The 19434-nt window shown below is 55.1% G+C and overlaps 1 protein-coding gene across 2 annotated transcripts in view; it reads right to left on the minus strand.

Annotated features, from left to right (window-relative positions):
- The window catches only part of FASTK (Fas activated serine/threonine kinase), a 62770-nt gene that overhangs the window by 14048 nt on the left and 29288 nt on the right, over window positions 1-19434 (minus strand). For both annotated transcript variants that reach the window (XM_074985398.1, XM_074985399.1), the window contains 2 exons: window positions 8306-8927; window positions 7791-7905 (listed from right to left, as the gene is read on the minus strand). In XM_074985398.1, coding sequence (XP_074841499.1) covers window positions 7791-7905; window positions 8306-8927 — 737 coding nt within the window. The remainder of the gene's footprint in view (window positions 1-7790; window positions 7906-8305; window positions 8928-19434) is intronic.

Consider the following 19434-nt stretch of genomic DNA (forward strand, 5'->3'; position numbering starts at 1 on the left):
GCGAGGGCAAATGTGAGACCCTACCCCATACCAACAGCAAAGCGTGAGGAGGTACAAAGAGGAGTAAGGAAGATGCTGGAGCTACGTGTTATAGACAAGCCCACAGGCACCAGTCCAACCCAACCGTCCTGGTGCCCAAGCCAGAAGGCAGCATCCACTTCTGCAATGACTTCAGGAAGCTAAATGAGGTGTCTAAACTTGATGCGTACCTTATGCCCCAAACAGATGAACTAACTGACCAGTTGGGGAAGGCTCGGTTTCTATCCAACCTCAGCCTAACTCAGCAGTACTGGCAGATTGCCCCGGCCAGGAAAGCCAGAGAAAATATGGCCTTTGTGACTCCAGAGGGCCTCTACCAGTACGCTGTCCTCCCCTTCAGATTACACTGGGCCCCAGCAACGTTCCAGGGATTCATGGATAAACTGCTACGTCCTCGTCAGCAGTATGCAGCCGCCTACCTTGATAACATCGCCATCTATCGCCCAAATTGGGAGCCCCACTTAAAGTGGAGGCTGTACTGGACACCTTGAGGGAGGCTGGACTCACTGCGAACTCCTCAAAATGCGCAGTCGGGATGGACAAAGCCAGATACCGGGAGTATGTTGTGGGGAGGCCCCCGCTAAGCGAAGTGGAAGCAATCCAAAGTTGGCCACAGGTTTGGGCATTCCTAGGGCTGGTGGTGTACTACTATCAGTTCATCCCCCGGCACCTCTAGGACCCACCCCCCTGACTGAGCTAACAAGAGCCTGTGCCCAGACATGGTGAAGTGGTCTCCTGCAGACAAAGAGGCCTTCATGGACCTAAAACCTGCTCTCTGCAGTGGGGGACCAGTACATGAGCAATCCAGTACTCATGGCCCCAGACTTTGAGAGGGAGTTTCTCTTGCAGATGGACACCCTGGAGGTTGGACTGGGCACCATTCTGTCCCAAATGATCAGGGAAGAACACCCCATTCTGTACCTATGCCAGAGACTCTTGCGAATAACCTGTCAGATTTCCAACACTGACAGGTACAGGGACCCGGGCAGGCTCTGGGCCTCTGGGTTCAGCAGCACCTCGTATGTGACGAGAGCTGTTTTCACAATCACCCATGGCATGGACGAGCTCCTGATTTTAGAAACAGGAGGAGGGAACAGAGCGCAGTGGAGATAACAGATGTGAAGGCAGAGAGTGGGCAGTCTTCCAAGAGATGTTCTGAAGGGCACAAGAGCCAAGGATCCCACTGCACAGGAAAGATGGGAAGCAGCAGGAGGCTGCCCTGACTTCACCAGGAGATTGTCAATGATCTAACACAGCAACAGAATCCTCCACAAGGGGCAACCAGACCCAAGGAGACAAGCTGAATATAAACAAATTAAAAATGCAAGGACAAAATAACTAGCTAGAGACATAAAGGATAGCAAGAAAACACTCTCCAAATACACCAGAAGCAAAGTAAAGACTGAGGACTGGGTAAGGGCCATTACTCAAGGAAGGGGGAAAACAAGAAAAGAAAACATGGAAATGGGAGAAGTGCTACATGACCGTTTGCTTGAGTTCATCAGAAAGGTTAGTAGCGAATGGATGTCTAACCCAGTGAACACCAGAGAAAATGGGGTTGGATCCGAGTCTAAAACAAGGGAAGAACAAGTCAAACATTAAACAAGTGAGGTCCCTTCAAGTCACCAGGGCCTGACGAAATACCTTCTGTAACACTCCAGGAGCTGACTGAGGTGGTCAGAACCATCTGTGACGCGCTTTGAAAAGTCATTGAAGAGGGGCGAGATTTCAGAGGACAGGAAAAAGACAAATCTAGTGCTACTCTATCAAGTGCCTCATTTATTATCAGGTCAACCCAGGGAACCACAGACCAGTCAGCTGAACGTCTGTGCCCAGTGTGACGTTACTGGATTTAAGATACATATGAAAACCATTGCTGTAACCACTGTATTAAGTGAGCACCAAATCTTGTGCCAAGTGAGGTGTCCAATGAAAGCTGGTAATGCCCTGAATCTGATTGTGCTGCTTGTATGTCTGCGACTCTTATGTGAAGTCATAGCTATGGGCTCTGTATGAGTGGTTGCAGAAGTTAGCTCTGGAAGCACACAATGGGAGGCAGTGAAATCTGCTGGGAAAGAATGCCCAGCCAGGTAGAGCAGAGCGAGCGCTAGCCCACATCCTTGGAATGCTGGTGAGACGCGCTGTCTGACCACACGGCCAACGGCAGAATGCTCTGACAGGTAACCTGAGCAGGTGGTTCACCACCGAGTACCTGGCCAAGAGCAGAGAACTTCAATCCACATGGCAAGTCTAGAAAGATGATCCTGGCAGTGGCCATCTGTGATGTAGTGCGTGTGCGTGCATGTGCATGTGCGGGAATGACAGGGTGAACAGCTCACACCAGCAGGGGCTGACCCCCTGCTGTCTGTAACCTAAGCTGTCCGGTAACACCTCTGCCCTCCAACTAAGGATGCAGACGTTTGCAGATGATACCAAGCTGGGAGGGGTTGCAACTGCTTTGGAGGACAGGGTCATAATTCAAAATGATCTGGATAAATTGGAGAAATGGTCTGAGGTAAACAGGATGAAATTTAATAAGAACAAATGCAAAGTGCTCCACTTGGGAAGCAACAATCAGTTTCACACATACAGAACAGGGAGAGACTGCCTAGGAATGACTACAGCAGAAAGGGATCTAGGGGTTATAGTGGACCACAAGTTAAATATGAGTCAACAGTGTGATGCTGTTGCAAAAAAAGCAAACATGATTCTAGGATGCATTAACAGGTGTGTTGCTAACAAGACATGAGAAATCATTCTTCTGCTCTACTCTGCGCTGGTTAGGCCTCAGCTGGAGTATTGTGTCCAGTTCTGGACACCGCAATTCAAAAAAGATGTGGAGAAATTAGAGAGGATCCAGAAAAGAGCGACAAGAATGACCAAAGGCCTAGAGAATGTGACCGACGAAGAAAGGCGGAAAGAACTGGGCTTGTTTAGTTTGGAAAAGAGAAGACTGAGGGGAGACATGGTAGCGGTTTTCAGGTATTTAAAAGGGTGTCAGAAGGAGGAGGGAGAAAACTTGCTCTTTTTGGCCTCTGAGGATAGAACAAGAGCCAATGGGCTTAAACTGCGGCAAGGGAGGTTTAGGTTGGACATTAGGAAAAACTTCCTAACTGTCAGGGTGGTCAGACCCTGGAATAAATTGCCTAGGGAGGTTGTGGAATCTCCATCACTGGAGATATTTAAGAACAGGTTAGATAGATGTCTGTCAGGGATGGTTTAGATAGTACTTGGTCCTGCCATTGGGGCAGGGGGCTGGACTCAATGGCCTCTTGAGGTCCCTTCCAGTCCTAGTGTTCTGTGAAAGAGTGGGGAGGAGCCCAGATGGGTTTGAATTAGAGGCAGGCAGCGTAAGGGGAGTTGGAAGGAAGTTGGCTTGGGCTGGAGGAGGGGGACAAGGGAGGGAACCAAGGCCTCTGGCTTTGGGGGCTCCCCTCGGGCTCCTCTCCCCAGGACGGGTTGGAATGACTGTCTCTGCTGGCTGTACTGACACCTCTGCACTGCGCTGGGTCTCTGACTAATAAACTTCCAGTTCTCCTTCTGAGTGAGTCATCTCTGCCTACGGATGGGGTGCAGGGCCTGAGGGCCCCTGCACTCCCATTACACCGTCTTGTTTCTTAGTTCTGAGAGCACTGTTCTCAGGCTCCATCTTGGGAGCAGTCGGCAAGAACATTGCTGCTATGAACTAAGTCTGTATGGATTGGGGATCGGTTTCTCAAAGAATGTATTTTCAGAGGCTTTCAAGCTAGCAGCTTCTACTGCCAGCTGCACTCTGCAACAAGAGATGGATGTAATTTAACCACTTTAACCATTTTTTCCTTCCTTCCCTACTCTTTAGATTTCAGATTCTAAAGAATTGGCCCAGAGTGCTGTTTTGGGCAAGATCTAATATAAACTGACTGGGGACTGTGGCTGGACCCTTTGAGGGCTGGAAGAATGTGTGTGGAGCTGGTGAAATAGGTTTTCATAACCTCTCACCTGAGTAAGGAGGGTTACTGGTTTGGGCATAAAAGCCGCTGGAGGGTCTGTGGGATTTGCTTGCGTAACTCCTTGCTGGCTCGGAGGGCAGCAAAGGGGCATTTGGTGTCTGGTTTGGTTTGCTTCAGAGAAGAAGGAACCCCAGTCTGGGCTCAAAGTGGTATAGTTTTAAGCAATTTGCCCAGGTTTGGTTCTATTAGCAGTGCCCAGGAAACCTCCTGTCTATTACACCCAGAAAGATAATGGAGCAAATAATTAAGCAATTACTTTGCTAGAAGATAAGGTGATAAATAAGAGTACCATGGATTTGTTGAAGAACAAATGGTGTCAAACCAACCGGATAGCTTTCGTTGATGGAGTAACAAGTCTTGTGGATGCAGGGAAGTGGTAGATGTGCTATATCTGGACGTGAGGCTGTCTACACTGGCAACTGAATGACACACTTTTTGTCTTTTGGCGGTGTTGCAATGACGCCACCCAAAAGACAAAAGTTTTGCCAACAACAAGTCCTGGTGCAACCAGCGCTCTGCTGGCAGGCACACTCTTCTGCTGACAGAGCTGACACCACTCACTGGAGGTGGGAGGATTTTGTCAGCATAAGAGAGAACAATGGAAGCAAACCATGCGATTTTACAGCACAGAATCTGCCCAGGGCACACAAAGCCATAGTAAGGTTTCCGATCAGGCTCCAGTGACCTTCTCATAAGCAAAGTTGGGAAATATGATGGACGTGGAACTACTGTGAGGTGGGTGCAGAACTGGCTAGAAAATGGTTCCCAGAGAGTAGTGGCCTATGGCCAGGGGTCACACTGGCAGGTGTAATGAATGGGGTTGCACCAGGATCAGGTCTGGGTCCAGTTCTGTTCAGTATCATTGTCCATGATTGAGATACTGGCACAGAGAGCACACCTGAGAAATCTGCAGATGGTGCCAAGCGTGGAGGGGTCACAAGTGGAGGACAGGATTAAATTCATGATGATCTGGATAAACTGGAGAAATGAGCTGAGGTAAATGAGATGAAATTCAACAAAATGCAAAGTATTCCAGGTAGGGAGGAACAGTCAGTTGCACACACACAGACTGGGGCGTGACTGTCCAGGAGGGCATGCTGTGGAGAGGGATCTAGGGGTCAGACGCAGTCTGAGAGTCACAGAAAAAGGAAGTTCTGGAGCCTCTTAGCAGGAGTGCTGCAGGCAAGACACAAGAAGTAACTCTTCCCTTCGATGCAGCACTGAGAAGCGTACGGTTCTGGGCACCGCACTTTGGGAAAAGAGTTGCAGAAACAGGAGAGCAAGAAGTGACAAAGTCTAGCAAACAGGCCTGAGGAAAGACTGAAAGCAATAGCAATAGCTTTAGTCTGGAGACAAGACGACCGGGGGTGCCATGACTGTCTTCAAATACTTGGGGGAGGGGGAAAATCGCTCTCTAACCTCTGAGGCCAGGACAAGAAGCAATGGGATTAGTTGCAGCTCAGACGGTTCCGGTTAGGCATTAGGAAAAACTCCGCAACTGTCTGGGTGGCGGAGCCCTGGAACAGACTGCCCAGGGAGGCTGTGGAATACCTGGTATCATACGTTTTTAAGAGCCAGTTAGACAGACGCTTGTCGGGGTGATCTAACTGTTACAGACTACTGCCTTGCATGCAAGAGACGCACTAGGCCACCTCTCAAGCTCCCTACCAGACCTACCTTCTGGGATCCCCTGGTGTTTGGTGGGCTGGGAAAGAGACCCCAACAGCCTTAGAGAGGGTGGAGGTGAATGCTGACCACCCGCATCCAGTGTGTGCTGATGTGATGGAGTCGGGGGGGTGCATGTGAGACTCAGGCTGGATGTGTGAGACAAGCAGAGCAGCTCCCAGGGCTAAGGATGACCCCTGGGCTGTACCCTAGGCTGGCAGGTAACACCTCTGCCCTGAACACGGAGCAGGGAGGAGCTGAGCTGGGTTGGAATCAGAGGTGGCAGTTAGAAGCTGGGGGAGAGGGAGTTGGAAGGAGCCAGCCTGGGGAAGGGGGAGGCTACACCCCAGAGGGGCCCCCCTCGGGCTCCTCTCCCCAGGACGGGTTGGAATGACTGTCTCTGCCGGCTGCACTGACATCTCTGTGCTGAGCTGGGCTCTGTCATCTCATAAACTTCCTGTTCTACCTGCTGGGTGAGAGTCACTCCTGCCTGCAGACGGGGGGCAGCGCCTGGGGACCCCTGAGCCCCATCACAGCTTGACACTCTGTAAGCTAATGGCCCAAGCCAGGTTCATAGCAGCTGCTGCTTCCCTTGGGGTGGAGACCAGGGGGGACGGCCTGACACCTCTAGAGGGAGGAGTGGCTCTGTTCAAATTCTCTGGCCAGAGATGAGCAAGACTGCCACTCCTCCCAGCCCGAAAGAGCAGAAGGCCGAGGGTGTCCCTGGGAAGGCAGGGGCAGGTAGAGCAGGGTGCCAGCTGCAGGGTCAATGGCCCCCCTAAGCTTTGCCATCCATGTGCAGAATGAGTTTTGGGTGCACTGCGCCTGTGCAGCTCTACCCCACCCATGGGAACACACTGCCTGGCTGCGGGCGCTGTGCGGCACCCGGATCTCTCCCAAGCGGCCGCACGAGCACCCAGCTTACAGGGAACACCAGGAGGCAGGCAGGCAGCCAGGTGCCCCTTCGGTTTTTGCCGGCAGGTGCTGGCTGCCCCACGAGGGTCGCGGCTGCACTCTGGAGCTGGGGGGAAGGGCTATACCCGGGCCAGCAGTGAAAGCACGTGGGCTGCACGGAGCTGGCGCAGTCACAGCAGTCCTAGGGCTTGAGCTGTCAGCAGCGACGCAGCTCCTGGCGCTGCAGGAGACTCACGTCAGTGCCCAGGCCTGCACGGGGGCTCTGGTGCCCACACTGGTGCCAGTGCCCAGAGACACACCTCTGCACTGGGGCTAGGCTCTGAGTTTAAGGCCAGCAGAACCACCAGATCATGGCGTGTGACCTGCCACATGACAGCCCCCCGACCCCCACTCCCCACAGGCTGAGCGGGAGCCGCTAGGGGCACCAGCTGGAGTTTGGCCCTGGGACACAGACCATCACAAGTCCCCTGGCTGCCCTGCCTGGAGAAGACGTGGTGCCACCCCCCGCCAAAGCCAGCTGAGAGCTCGCTCGGGGGAACCCAGGACTCTGCCTGGCACTGGCAGAGGCCTGCTCAGTGGTTGGAGCCCTGGTTAGGGGCACCAGGGCATGCAGAGAGAGCCGGCTGTAGCTCCTAGCTCACGCCCCAGGGCAGCCTGCTGCTAGTGTGGGGACCCTACAGACAGGGCCTGGAAGAGCCCCAGGACATGCAGGCTATGTGGCACCCTGCCAGCCCCTCTAACCATCACCCCAGGGTGCCCCTCAGCCCCTAGCTACTGCTGGCCATCAGCAATGCTTCCCCAAGCTGCTGAGATGGTCTGGTCTACGCTGGGCACAGGGGGCAGCTCTGGGCGGCGGCACCTGGCTCGCCTAGCAGGCCAGGTGTGCTGGGAGTGCCCTGCCATACAGTACAGACCAGCCAGCAAGGGCAGGCTGGCGCTGAGCTCCATGGGCCCATGGCAGGCACCGACCCCCGCAGCTCAGCACCCCAGACTCACAGCTCCAGCCCACAACACGCACCGCTCAGCACTGCATCCCAGCCAGACAACGGGACTGCAAATGCGGGATCCCCAGAGCCTCCCCTCAGTCCCTGCCCCTTGGGGAGGGACCCACCGGCACACCACCCTGTAATAACGACCCTCCACCCCAACGGCTGCCAGGCACCTGAGCCTCCAGCTGCTCACCTCAACCAGGCGGTAGCCCAGCAGCTGCAAGTGTCTGTTCCTCATGGCTCGCGAGCCCACCAGCACGTCCGAGTTCTGGCAGTAATGCCACTTGTCATTGACTGACAAGACCACCCTGCAAAGACAGAGCAGGGGAAGCATCACCCATTGCCCAAGGCTGCAAGGTGGGGGGCAGCAGCGTGACGCCCCTCACAGCCCCACGGCGGGGGGTGGGGGGGCGCAGCGGCACGACGCCCCTCACAGCCCCATGGCGGGGGGTGGGGGGAAGTGGTATGACGCCCCTCACAGCCCCACGGCGGGGGGTGAGGGGGCACAGCGGCACGACGCCCCTCACAGCCCCACGGCGGGGGGTGGGGGGAAGTGGCACGACGCCCCGCACAGCCCCACGGCGGGGGGTGAGGGGGCACAGCGGCACGACGCCCCTCACAGCCCCACGGCGGGGGGTGAGGGGGCACAGCGGCATGATGCCCTTCCCGCCCCACGGCGGGGGGCCCAGAGTCTGCCTTGCCTGGTACCTCTGAATCTCTTCAGCTGCCTGCTGCCCGGTGCTCAGGCCTCTCTTGGGGCTGGGCAGGTGCGGAGAGAGAGCAGCACAGGTCTCTGCAGCCGGGGCCTTCCCCTCGTCCAGCTCCTCCTGGGCTGGCTGTCCCCTACAGTCAGGTCCCGGACAGCCAGCGGCAGCCTCCCCCTCCTCCAGGATCCTGCTGATAGGGAACTGGAAAAGGGCAGCTGCGGAGGTGCCTCTGGGCGAGCAGTCCGGAGTGCTGGCAGGCTGCGAGGCCAGGCACTCAGAGGGGCTGCTCAGCGTGGAGCTGCCCTGGCTCTCCAGCGAGTGCTCTTTACTCAGGCTGCAGTAATAGTCTGATGGGGGTGGGTAGCAGGGGCCCCCGGGGGCAGAGCAGAGCGTGGGCAGGAAATGCCCAGAGAGGTCGCTTTCCCGGGGTCCCTCTGGGGCGCTGAGTATCTCTGGAGCAAATGGTGTGAAGTCCTGTAAGTCAGCAGTGAGGGCCAGGATGCTGGAGCGCAGGCTGCTGGTGGCAGGGGGCATCCCCGGGCGGGCACAAGTGACCTTGTAGGCTGCAGGAACATGAGCAAGAGGCAGGACCATGCCCGAGTGGTTAATCCACAGCAGGAAATCTGCAGAAACAGAGCACGGGTCAGAGGTAGGAACTGCTGCTGCAGGGCCCACAGGGCAGGACTCAGGGCATCACTACGGAACACTAGCCCCACCGACACAGCCAGCGGACGGGCCCCCAGAAGCTGGGGGGAGCCCTCACGCACACTCCCCAGTGTGCTGGCTGCCACAGCAGGGATACGCCTGTCACACAGGGAACTCCACACACCCCAGCCCGCTGCAGCCCCCAGCATGGCCAGAATGCAGGCGCATAGCAAACCGGGGTCATTGCTGCTGACCCTCTCACCCAGCACAATCAGCTCCACACAGCAGCCTGAACGGAGGCAGAGGCTCAGGGGTCTGTGCTGAAGTGGGAATATCTGTAATGTTTTCTCTGAATACTGCATAAACAGCCTCTTTCTGTGCCCTTATCTCAGACTACTAGGACTGGAAGGGAGATGGAGAGGTCCCAGATTAAGGAGAATGGCTTTTCTCCCTCCTCCTCAGAACAAGTGTTTAGGTGCTTGAAAGCTGTTATGTCCCCTCTCAGCCTTCTCCTTCCCAAACTAAGCAAACCCCAGTTCTTCCCATCATCCCTCACAAGTCCTGTTCTCTAGACCTTCCATCATACTTGCTGCTTTTCTCTGGACCTTCTCGAACTTCTCCACATCTTTCTTACAAGGTGGGGCCCAGAACTGGACACAGCGCTCCCGTCCAGGCCGATCAGTACAGCGTAGAGGGGAGGGAAGAAAGGCCTCTCTCTGGTGTCTGGTTTATGACACTCCTTTCCAGGAATCCCAGAATGATGTTTGCCTTTTTTGCAACAGCAGCAGCATCACACTGCTGACTCCTCTTTGGCTTGTGTTTCCTCTGGCCCCAGATTCTCTTCTGCAGCGCTCCTTCCTAGGCAGTCGCTTCCCACTGGGCGTGTGTGAAACTGACTGCTCTGTCCTAAGTGGAATACTTTGCATTTGTCCTTTGCATTTGCATTGTGCTTCACCCTGTTTACTTCCTCCAGTTTGTCCAGGTCACTTTGAATTCTGACAAGTATCAGCGGGGCAGACGTGTTAGTCTGTACTCACAAAAACAACGAGAATTCCTGGGGCACCTTATTGACTAACAGATGCTCTGGAGCATAAGCAGTTGCAACTGATGAAGTGGGTCTTTGCCCACAAAAGCTTATGCTCCAAAATCTGTTAGTTTATAAGGTGCCCCAGGACTTCTCATTTTTTTCAATTCTGACCTCACCCTCCAAAGCACTTGCCACCCCTCCCACCCAGCTTGGTATCATCCACAAACTTCGTAAGCGCAATCTCTGTGCCACTATGTAAATCGTTGACGAAGCTACTGAACAGAACCGGTCCCGAAACAGACCCCTACAGAACCCCACTTGTTTTTCCCGGTAGGCCTGTAGACACACTGGAAAGCCTAAAGCCTTCATCTGCAGGCAGGCTACAGCGCAGCAGCCGTACAGCAGGAAGTCACAGACTCACGTTCCATCTAAGGTGCATTAATACCAGGCTGTTAAGAAGGAGGCCGTGTCCTAACGGCCCCCAATACCACCAGCAAAGGAAACCGATCTCAAGATGGTTAAAACAAGTTGGTCGGGCAGCATTTCCTCTAGCAAGAAACTCTCCCACTGCAGCTGGAGCTGTGGAATCCTCATTTCTTTCTTCACTCATTAGGGTTCCCCTTTCACGATGCTTCTCCTCTGAGAAAGATTGATCCCCTGTGCTTCTTATAAGCATCACACCCTGTGTATGCCTCATCTTCCCCTACATGATACTCGCATCTCCAGGTGATTGGGATAAGGGGGTCCGATCGCTGCAGACCCCCCCTATAGAACAGCTGACCTTCTGGCCTGGTAAAGGGTGGCAAGAATCCGCTTGAGGTGCTGGAGAACAAAGAACAGGTGACCTGCTAGTCATGGGGAGAGGGGTGAGGAACCAGATAGAGACCAGGCATCAAGTCAATCTGCTGTTCTGGGACACCAGGGAGGGAGGGGGTGGATCTTGCCTGCCTGCCTGCCACATGGACTCTGCTGAAGGTCCTGCTTCCTGTGCTAACAAGCACTGTGTTCCCGATCACGAACAACCCCTCTGCGAGCTGGGCCTGCGTTATGAGCTTAGTTTGAGGAATTTAGCATTAGGTCAAATTTGTAACGAGTGTGTCTACACTGCCCACTCCCTCCCACGGACCTAAAGGGCTTCTAGAGTCAACTCCCCCCGTGCCAATGGAGTAAAGGCTGAGGTGACACCCTCCCCCTAAGGGCAGAGCGAACGCTGGGTATTGGGACAGAGAGGTTCCGGCCTCCGAGTGATGAGCCACAATGCTTCATTGTGACCCCTCCGGGGAGCACTTCAAACTCCAGCGTTCCTCAGCCAGGTCAGCAGGAAAAGCCCCCGGAACTTCTGAGTGCTCGTTTCCCCTTGCAGCAGCATGGAGAGCATGTCGGAGCACGGGGGGCCAGGGTTAAACACACCTCCCCCGTGCACCCCAGGGAGGATGGGGGGTGAGAGAAGGACGAAGTCTGCGCAGGCAGAGCTCTGAACCAGCACAAGCAATGCTGACAACATCGACATCAACACCTGACAGGGCGGGGTGGAGATGGGCTACACAGGGCCACGCAGCAATCCTGAGTGCAAATATGGGTGCTCAGACACGCACACCCCAGGACAAGACTGACTGGGAGACACAGGCAAGGGAGGCTGACAACATGCACCCACCACCGCTGTTCTCATCCCATCTGCTGTGGGGACTGTGGGCTAGCTACCCAGTGCACTGCTCCTTGAGCCAATGCGCTGTCCGCCACAGACACCTGGGGGCCACATGCAAAATCACACTTGGCAAATTGGATGCTCTGAGTCCATTTAAGTAAAATCGAGCTTGTTTTGTAGTGCTGGCATGTCCTGTGTCACACACTGGCTGCATGAGGCTTCCCCTGGTGTCCCATCCAGGGAGACTGGCTGCAGGGAGCTCACAGGGTAGGCAGAGGCTGAGAGCTTCAAGGTCAAAGCCAGGAAGTGCAGAAGCTGAGGTGGCATTGTGCCCTGGAAGGAATCAGCCTGCACAAGAGTCCTGGCTGAGCTCCCTCGAGAGCAGCCAGATTAAGCCACCCATCAGCAGAAGCCTGGACGGGGCAGGAGCTGCTGGTCTCAGCATGGGCTTAGGGGCCTGGGGCATCTGCTGGAGCTGTACAAGCGACCACTCTGGACAGCTAGCACTGGGTCCTTGCGGCAGCAGAGCTGCATCTGCACTGAATCGGTCACGTGGGGAGCAATGTCGAAGAGATGCTATGGATCCCTCCTCGAGTGACATGCCCTCATGGCGAGCAGGCCAGCTCTGCTGAGGGCTGCTTGACCACAGAAATTTCCCTACACTCCCTCAAATTTCCCAACCCTCTTCCCATCGTGGTCAACTAGTTACATGGCGTACTGTCAACAGTCGGTGGTGGGAAATCTGAATGGAAACGGAGACTTTAGTACAATTAACAGCCTATCCAGTGAGCAATAACGTATGTCGAGCTGAGACAGCAGCAGCAGGTTGAAAAAGACGAAAGACCAGCTCTCACCCAGCAGCTGCCCTTGCTGATGGCATTGGCACAGTCATTTCGGGTGGTGATTTGTAAGCAGGATCTGACTGAGCCCTCCTGCCGAAGCCAACGATGAGCCAGTGAAGAGGGGAAGGCTTCAGGCCTAGCGTGTGCTTACCTAGGCAGAGTGGGTGAGTTCACATATCCAGCAGGCAGAGCTCTGCTGCCCACATGACCAAATTTGGCAGGTACTGGGCTGCACACCATTTTAGTACTGAATGTTGGGGTCCCCAGTGCTAGCGATGGTTTGAGCCTGTCCTGGTTGAGAGCATCTCCTCCGATTGAAATCCACTACTCGGCATGGGGTCCTCCTCTGGTGTCCGGCATCCGAGAGAGGGGGGACAGAGCTTCTCTTGATTGTCTGCCGAAGAATCACAGGCCCATTCAGCCTGCCTGCCCCACTCTTTCAAGTCAGCTGATTGGGCTCCAGCACATCTGGATGCTGTTCAACGACCACTGCAGCTGAAATCCCTGCTCATCAGGTCGGAGTACGTAGACCGGCTGTGGTCAGTCATCCTATAGAAGAGACAGCCTGTCTGCACTAGCGGTGAGGGTCCCTCACTGACAGCTAGAACATCAAGAGTTGGGGTTGACCCTGCGTGAAGCAGGAGCTGGACTCGACCTCTCGAGATCCTTTCCGGCCCCAGGAGTCTGTGATTCTATGAAGAGAACAACTCACGGAGCCCACAATAGCAGCAGGTGACGGGGCGGGGCAGGGCCAGTGGCACCAGCGTGGCGGAGCAAAGAGCAGCACAATGAGTAACAGTGGTCAGAGCGAGTAATGAGCGGTTGCAGAGACAAGCAAAGTGCCTTCCCCACTGCCCGGCTGTGGGAAGCACACCCGAACTCAGAGTCTCCACTGACCAAGGACAGCAACGCATAGTGGGTTGTGGCAGACAGGGAAGTGAGGGGTGCGCTGAAGGAACATTTCCTTGTTGGACTGTGTTCTTGCGACTCTGCTCCAAAATACCACATTTGTGACTGGGAAGCTAATATAAATGCATGTTCCCTAGTAAGCCAAGATTTTCCAAATACATTATTTGCCAAGGATTTTCTCTCACATTGTTGCTGTCTTCAGGGGTCATTATCTTCATAGAATCATAGGGCTGGACGAGACCTCAGGAGGTCATAGAGTTCAGGCCCCGCTTCAAGAAGGATCAACTCCAACTAAGTCATCCCAGCCATGACTATGTCAAGACGGGACTTAAAAACCTCCAGGGATGGAGAATCCGCCTCCTCTCTAGGCAACGCATTCCAATGCTTCACCACCCGCCTGGTGAAATAGCTTTTCCTAATATCCAATAACCTCCCCCTCTGTAACTTCAGACCATTGCTCCTCGTTCTGTCATCTGTCACCACTGAGAACAGTTTCTCTCCATCCTCTTTAGAGCTCTCCTTGCAGGAAGCTGAAGGGAACAGGAAGCGAGGGGTTCGAAGGGGGCCTCAGTGAGTTTTGACAGCACCAGATTAAGGTCCCACACAGGTAGAGGGGCCCACATTGCAGTTTGACCCTCTCCAGGCCCTTCATAAACCTATTAACCACCAGGCCAGGGAAAACTGAGGATACCCCAGGGCCTGGGTGAAAGGCCAAACTGGCTGCTAAATGAACCTTGATGGAGGATAAGGACAGCCCCTCGACCTGAACGCCATAAGTAGTCCAGGATCAAGGGTATCGAGGCCTGCAACAAGGACAGCCCCTTATGAGATACCCAGATGGAAAATCTTGTCCACTTGGCCACATAGGCTGCCCTCATGGAAGGTTTCCTGCTGTTTAACAACACGTCCCTCACTGGATCCGAGCAACAGCGCTCCACAGCTGTCAATCATGGAGCTGCCAAGGTGGAGGTGCAGGGACTCACCCTCCTCCTGCGTCAACAGGACTGGCTGTAACGGGTGTGCCAACAGGCTGCATACTGACATTTCCAGGAGAACCACGTACCAGTCCTGCTGGGCCCATGCCAGGCGCCTGATCTAACTGAATTTTGAGGAGGACCTTGTGGACAAGCGGAATCGGAGGGAAAGCGCAGAGCAGTGGGCCAGACCAGCGGATGCTGAACACTTTTGCCCAGCACCCCAGACTCTGGTTCCAGTAAGAACAAACGTCCAGCACTTTGCATTGAGGTGTGTGGTGAACAGACCCACTTAGGGATGCCCCACTTTTGGGAAATTAAGTGCAGCATGTCAAGGTGTAGCGACGACTCGTGGTTCATGAAGGACCTGATTAGGTGGTCCACTAATGAGCTGTGGACTCCAGGAGATAACGGGCCTGCAGAAGGATTTGATGTGAGTGCAGAACTCTCAGAGCCTGAGGGGCTCTTGACACAGGGGAGAGGAGAGTACACCCCCCGTTTATACAGTACATTGCTGTCATGCTGTCTGTACTCACTGACACGCAACGCCCTGATGAACTGTCCTGAAAGACCCCACATGAGATCCTGATGGCTCTGAGCTCCCCGACACTTACACAGAGCTGGAGGTTTGCCCTGTCCCACAAGGCCTGCGTCCAGCACTCCCCCAGATGCACCCCCCACACCAGGCCTGAGGCGTCCATTTGCAGGGAGCGGGAGGGTTGGCAGGGCTTGAAGGGAACTCCCGCACAGACGGTTCACGTGTCCAGCCACCAGTTCCGGGTTGACGAAACTTGCGGCTGCACTGTCACCAATAAATCTGTATGGTCTGACAGGACGGGACACCGATGTGAGCTACAGCTGAAGAGGGCGCATCCTCGGCCTGGCGTGCTGGACTGTGAACGTGCAAGCCCCCATGTGACTCAGCAACCTCATGCACCACCTGGCCAATATCGTGGATACGAGAGACCATGGCCTGAAACCTGCTGCCTGGCAGGAAGGCCCTGGCACACAATGCGCCCAAGGGGGCACCCACAAACACTGGTCTCTGCGTGGGAACCAGAACCGACTTCGTCTCATTGACCAGGAGGCCGAGCCGTACAAATCTTTAGTGGCTTAGTTGCACACGTTGCAAATGCCCTTTGACCAGCCAATTGTCCAGGTACAGGCACAGTTGTACCCCGTGCCTGCGCAGGAAGGCTGCCACCACTGCCACGCAATTGGTAAAGACCCTCCGGGCAGAGGACAGACAGAATGGAAGGGCTGTGATCTGATAATGTCCCCCATCTGCCATGAACCAAAGAAACAACCGGGGGTGGGGGGCGGTGGGGAATCACTATTTGAAAACAGGCGTCTTGTAAGTCAAAAGCAGCAAACCAGTCCCCTGGCTCCGGCAGTGGGATGAGGAGACCCAGGGACCTCATGCAAAACCTTACCTTTTTTACACGCTTGTTCAGGTCTCCTAAGTCCAAAATTGGCCTCAGGCTCCCCTTTGATTTTGGAATTAGGAAATACTGGGAATAAAACCCTTGCCCCTGAAACTGATGTGGGACCTCCTCTAAAATCCCCCCTCCCTGTTGAAGAGGGATTGTATCTCCTGCCTGAGCAGACTCTTGTGAGAGGGGTCCCTGAACAGGGACAGGGAGAGAGGGCTGGAAGTGGGCTACAAAGAAAACTGGGTGATGTATCCCATGCGCAGGGTAGAAAGAAAATAGGGAGAAGGAAAAGAAGGGGCATGTGATGGAGTGCGGGGAGTGCATGTGAGACTGAGGCTGGGTGTGTGTGTGACAGGCAAAGCAGCTCCCAGGGCTAAGGATGACCCCCTTGAGGCTGTAATCAAAGCTGGCAGGTAGAACCTCTGCCCATGAACAAAGAGCAGGAAGGAGCCAAGCTGGGTGGTAGCAGTTAGAAGCTGAGGGGAGAGGGAGCTGGAAGGCAGCCAGCCTGGCGAGGGGGGAAGCTACACCCCAGAGGGGCACCCCTCGGGCTGCTCTCCCCAGGACGGGTTGGAATGACTGTCTCTGCTGGCTGTACTGACACCTCTGCGCTGAGCCGGGCCTCTGTCGCCTCAAACTTCCTGTTCTACCTGCTGAGTGAGAGTCACTCCTGCAGCCGGGGGGCAGCGCTTGGGAACCCCTGAACCCCATGACTAGGCGTGCTGGAAGTCTGTCAGGGATCAGCGTGGTGCTCTTGACAATGCCATCAAAACACCTGCTTTGGCCCCAGCAGAGGCTTGTGGTGACCCTGCCCTTGGTTCTGTTGGTTGGAATGCCTCCTGACAGCATGGTTCCTCCTCCTCCTCCTCCGATCCCTTCGCTGCTGCGGAAACTGCCTAGTGGGAGGCCAGGGGTAAAGTGTCTGCGCTGAGTCTCCAGAGTATGAGACCCAAAGAGCGAGGTGGCCCTCGACTTGTTTAGGTTGTGAAGCCTTTCATCAGTCTTTGCCAAAAATAAGGTTGGGCCTTAAAAACCAAAGTCCTGAACAGTTTGTTGTAGCTTGTAGGGGAGGTCAGATACTTGTAACCATGCCCCCCTGTGCATTGCCACCCCCAAGACCATGACCTGGTGGCAGTACCCATCGCATCCAGCGCCACCTGCAACGCTGCCCAGGGTATACGATTGTTCTCCTCCAAAACCACTGTAAACTCCAGCTTGACCACAGGACAAACGAACGCGGAGAACTCAGACAGGATTAGATACATATCTGCTGACCAGAGCCTGCTGGCTAGCAATCCTCAGTTGTAAATCCCCTGCTTGACCACACCTTCCTGCCACAAAGGTCCAGGCTTTTTGCCTGTTCCTCAGCAAGGGCCCTTGAAAGCTGTCTCTCCCTGTGGTTCACTGCATCAACCACTGGGGAGCCGGGGGGAGGGTGGGAAAAAAAAAGGTTCATTTCCCTGACCAGAGACAAAAGGTGTCTCGTTCTTGCTTGCTGTGGGCACGGCGGGAGACTGCCTCACTGCTTTAGCGGTACTGGCCATAGTTTTAATCAGGGCAAGCCTACCCTCGTAGGAGCTGACAAGGACAATATGTGCACAACCAGGTCTACCTCACCCCTAGCTTCCTCTGTCTGAACCCCCAGGCATTGGAGCACTCAGCGTAATAGTTGTTGAAATGCCCAGCCATCCTCGAGGACTGGGGACAACAAGGACACCTGTGATGGGATTCAGGGGTCCCCATGCACCGCACCCTGTCCACTGGCAGGAGTGACTCTCACTCAGCAGGTACAACAGGAGGTTTATTAGGAAACAGATGCCCAGTTTCTCACAGAAGCGTCAGTACAGCAGTCAGAGACAGTCATTCCAACCTGTCCTGGGGAGAGGAGTCCGAGGGGTGCCCCTCTGGGGCATAGCTTTTGGCTGTCAGCCTTCCAGCTCCCTCTCCCCCTAGCCTCTAACTGCTGCCCCCAATTCAAAACCAGTTCAGCTCCACCCTCGTCTTTGTTCAGGGCAGAGGTGTTACCTGCCAGCCTAGCTTATAGCCCCCAGGGTCATCCTTAGCCGCTCTGCTTGTCTCACACACATCCAGCCTGAGTCTCACACATGCACTCCCCCGACTCCATCACATCTCTCCCCCCTTCCAGACCGAACTGAGCGGGGTCACTCAGCCAGTGACCTGGGGAAGTTCGGGGCCCTCCCTGCGTGACAGGGCATCGGCTATGGTGTTGTTGTTCCCCTTCACATGGGCCACTTCCATGTCATAGTCCTGCAGGAGCAGACTCCACCGCAGGAGCTTGGCGTTGGCCCCCTTCATGTGATGCAGCCAGGTCAGGGGTGAGTGATCGGTGTACACGGTGAAACGCCGTCCAAACAGGTACGGCTGCAGCTTCCCCAGCGCCCACACCATGGCCAGACATTCCTTCTCTATGGCTGCGTAGTTCTGCTCCCGGGGCAGCAGCTTCTTACTCAGGTACACGATGGGGTGTTTCTCCCCTTTGTCATTCACCTGCATTAGCACCGCCCCCAGCCCCACGTCTGAGGCATCGGTGAACACCAGGAAGGGTTTGTTGAAGTTTGGATTTGCCAGCACTGGGGCCCTGACCAGAGCCTCCTTCAGGGCGCAGAGGGCCTCTTGGCACTGCTCGGTCCAGACCACCTTGTCAGGCTTTCCCTTTTTACACAGCTCCGTGAGGGGGGCTACGATGGAGCTAAAGTGGGGCACAAACCTCCGGTAGTACCCCGCCATCCCAATGAAGGCCTGGACCTGTTTCTTAGTCTGGGGTGTGGGCCAATCTCTGACAGCCTCCACTTTAGCTGGCTCTGGCTTTAAGCAGCCGCTGCCCAACTTGTGGCCCAGGTAGGTCACCTCAGCCATTCCCACCTTGCACTTCCCAGCCTTGATAGTCAGCCCGGCCTTCTGGAGTCGGTCCAGCACCTGCTTGACCTGGGACACATGGTCCTCCCACATCTGGCTGAAGATGCAAATGTCGTCCATGTAAGCCAGGGCAAAGCTCTCCATCCCATTCAGTAGCTGGTCCACCAGACGCTGGAAGGTAGCGGGTGCCCCCTTGAGGCCGAAGGGCAGGACCAGGAACTCGTAGAGCCCCACGGGGGTGATGAAAGCCGACTTGAGCCGGGCATCTTTGTTTAATGGCACTTGCCACTACCCCTTGGTGAGGTCTATGGTGGTGACCTAACGGGCTACCCCCACCTTGTCTAAAAGGTCATCAGGCCTGGGCATGGGGTAGGCGTCCGATACAATGATGGCATTAAGCTTGCGATAGTCCACACAAAACTGAACAGACCCATTTTTTTTTTTTTAGGGACTAACACCACAGGAGAGGCCCAGGGGCTGGAGGAGGGTTGGATCACCCCCAGAGCCAGCACGTCTTCAACCTCCCGCTCTATGTCCTGAGCCGTCTTCCCTGTGGCTCTGAATGGCACACACTTGATAGGGGTGTGGGTGCCCGTCTCTATTCGGTGGACAGCTAAGTCAGTGCATCTGGGTCCATCAGAGAACAGCTGTTGGTGTGAATGCAGCACCTCCTTGATCTCCGTCTGCTGGGCAGGGGTCAGCTGGTCTGAGAGGGGAATAGACTCCAGCAAGGAGCCGGCTCCAGTCCTTGTGAGCAAATCCACCAAGGGATCATCCC

This window comes from Carettochelys insculpta, chromosome 2 (genome assembly GCF_033958435.1).
Source record: "Carettochelys insculpta isolate YL-2023 chromosome 2, ASM3395843v1, whole genome shotgun sequence".
In the NCBI taxonomy this organism is placed as follows: Eukaryota; Metazoa; Chordata; order Testudines; family Carettochelyidae; genus Carettochelys; species Carettochelys insculpta.